Source organism: Triticum aestivum, chromosome 4B (assembly GCF_018294505.1).
Source record: "Triticum aestivum cultivar Chinese Spring chromosome 4B, IWGSC CS RefSeq v2.1, whole genome shotgun sequence".
Classification (NCBI taxonomy): Eukaryota; Viridiplantae; Streptophyta; class Magnoliopsida; order Poales; family Poaceae; genus Triticum; species Triticum aestivum.
This window is the reverse complement of record NC_057804.1, coordinates 555,272,265-555,274,386: the sequence shown is the minus strand read 5'-3', so window position 1 is coordinate 555,274,386 and position 2,122 is coordinate 555,272,265. Positions and strand designations below refer to the sequence as shown.

General features: G+C 56.7%; 1 protein-coding gene across 1 annotated transcript; it reads left to right on the top strand.

The window, feature by feature from the left end:
* The first annotated feature begins 762 nt into the window (after nt 1-762).
* LOC123093228 (uncharacterized) lies at nt 763-1,645 on the top strand. The gene has a single exon (XM_044515136.1). It carries the CDS (start codon nt 904-906, stop codon nt 1,189-1,191), a length of 288 nt encoding a protein of 95 aa, XP_044371071.1. The 5' UTR covers nt 763-903; the 3' UTR covers nt 1,192-1,645.
* Nucleotides 1,646-2,122: the final 477 nt, after the last annotated feature.

The following is a 2,122-nucleotide window of genomic DNA, read 5'->3' as shown; positions in this document are numbered from 1 at the left end:
CGGTGCTAATTGTGTGCAACTCCTGGCACGGATGGTAGGGCCCTGCCTGCCTGCATTAGTGTCACAAGGATGCAGGTGAGTTCATGCAGGTTCAGGTCAAGATGCCCCTACACTGAACTGATGATCAGTTAACAAGGTGTGGGTGTTGTTAACTCATCGTGGAAGATGACGGGCGGGCCATGCGACGGAATCGACCGCGGAACGACCGATCCGACAAGGCCAGTTGTGCCGTACCATGAGCAGCGACTGAAATCTAGCAGAAAGGATGAGCAGAATTTCGCAGGGTGGTCCTAGATCCATGGACAGCGAGCAAGTTGTTGCGTAAGGTGTCTGTTCAAGCTTTATGGAGCACGCAGGGAACAAGAATCGCGGAGATCGATCTCCCTGATGATCCTGTCTCTTCCTCCTCATTTTGCGGTCAAGAGGTTCTCGTACAATATTTACCAAAAAAAGCATTGAGGGTAAAAGTTTATCGTAGCAAGTAAAGTAAACAATCAGAAACTTTTACCGAGGTGTTTGTTGGTCAGGAGATGAAAAATGTCAGTGTACTGTTCATTAGGAGCTATACATCCCAGAGACAGAGAGAGCACATTATGCTGCATGCTGCACACTGTGAGGCTGCAGGAATTTTCCCATAAGTGAGCTGATTAGCAATGCTGCTCAGATGCCAAATCAAGACAAATTAGGCCAATGGCACAGTGCCACAGAGAAGTAGGCCTCTCTAATTAAGCATGCAGCTCCGAGCCAAGCCCCCCGGCCATAAATACACACGGAGCGCGCGTGCGTCCTCGGTGTCACACTTGCTCTCTGCCTTGCTCCCACACCACCACCACCATTGCACGCTGGCCTTGAGCTCGGTCGATCGAACTATCCTTCACTTGCAGTGGAGCTCGCGGTTGAGCGATGGAGCCGGTGGAGTCGGCCAAGTGCGAGTGCTGCGAGCTGCGGGAGGACTGCACCCGGGGGTACATCGTGGGCGTGAAGGCCGACTTCGGCGGGCGGTGGCTGTGCGGGCTCTGCTCCGAGGCGGTGAGGGTGGAGGGCAGGAAGCGCGGGATGGAGGCGGCGCTGCAGGACCACATGGCCTTCTGCGCCGGCTGGTGCCGCGGCAAGGACCCCGCGCTCCGGGTCGCCGACGGCATGCGCCAGATGCTGCTCCGCCGCCGCCGGCCCATCTCCATCTCCAAGTGAAGCCAAGCGAAGCGACCCACCATTCATGGCGCGCGATGGATGCACCGCGCCGGCGACGAATGGGTCCAGCCTGGCCGGCGGTGACGACAAGCGCCGTTGCAAACAAGATCGATGTAATAATTAGCCAAGGGTTCATATGTACGCAGTAGTAATACGGAGCATGTATGTATGTAATGTGTAGTAATAATCTTAGCTAGTAGCTAGGTTGAAGCTGCATTGCATCGTTGGCAGGTAGCTGATGCTAGTGCTAGCTTTGCTCAAGCCCCGGCTGTACAAAAGGGGCCCAATAACATGAGAGTGTTAGGAATTAATTAGTAGATTAATTAGCACATGCTAATTAATGAATAATCATTAGAAAAAGGATGTGTCCAACCCCGAACAGTCATGTCCCTTCTCTCTTTCTATTGCCAATAGGCACCTGTTCTGGAGGGATGCCTTCGAACAGACACCTCTTTTTCCCACCTCTTCCAGATGTATATATACTTGAGAATCAATGGAAACCAGGACTGATTGTCCTTTCGCTTTCAATCTCGTTTTACTCTAACACGTTATCAGCCACGTTGCTCTCCTTCGAGCGAATGGGCGCCAAAGAAAACCGCTCGTCGCCGGCGCAGCCTAGGTTTCGTCCTCTCCGTTCGCGACCTCGTCGTCGGCGAGGGGTCCTCAAGGCGTCCCGCGCCACGAGTGCAGAGGAGACATCGGCCCCGACGCACTCCTCTCGAGACGGCACCGCGCCCGCCTGCGCCATGGCTAGCAGCGCCAGGCCGTGGCCGCCCTCGCGCGCGCCCGCCCTGCGCTAGGGCTCGCCCGGCCCCCGGCCGGCCGTGGCCGCGCCAAGCCGTGGCCGGGACCGCCCGTCCGATCCCGCGCCAGGCTGTGGCCGGTCTCGCAAGGCCGTGGCTGCGCTCGCCCTAGCCCGCCCGCGCCATGC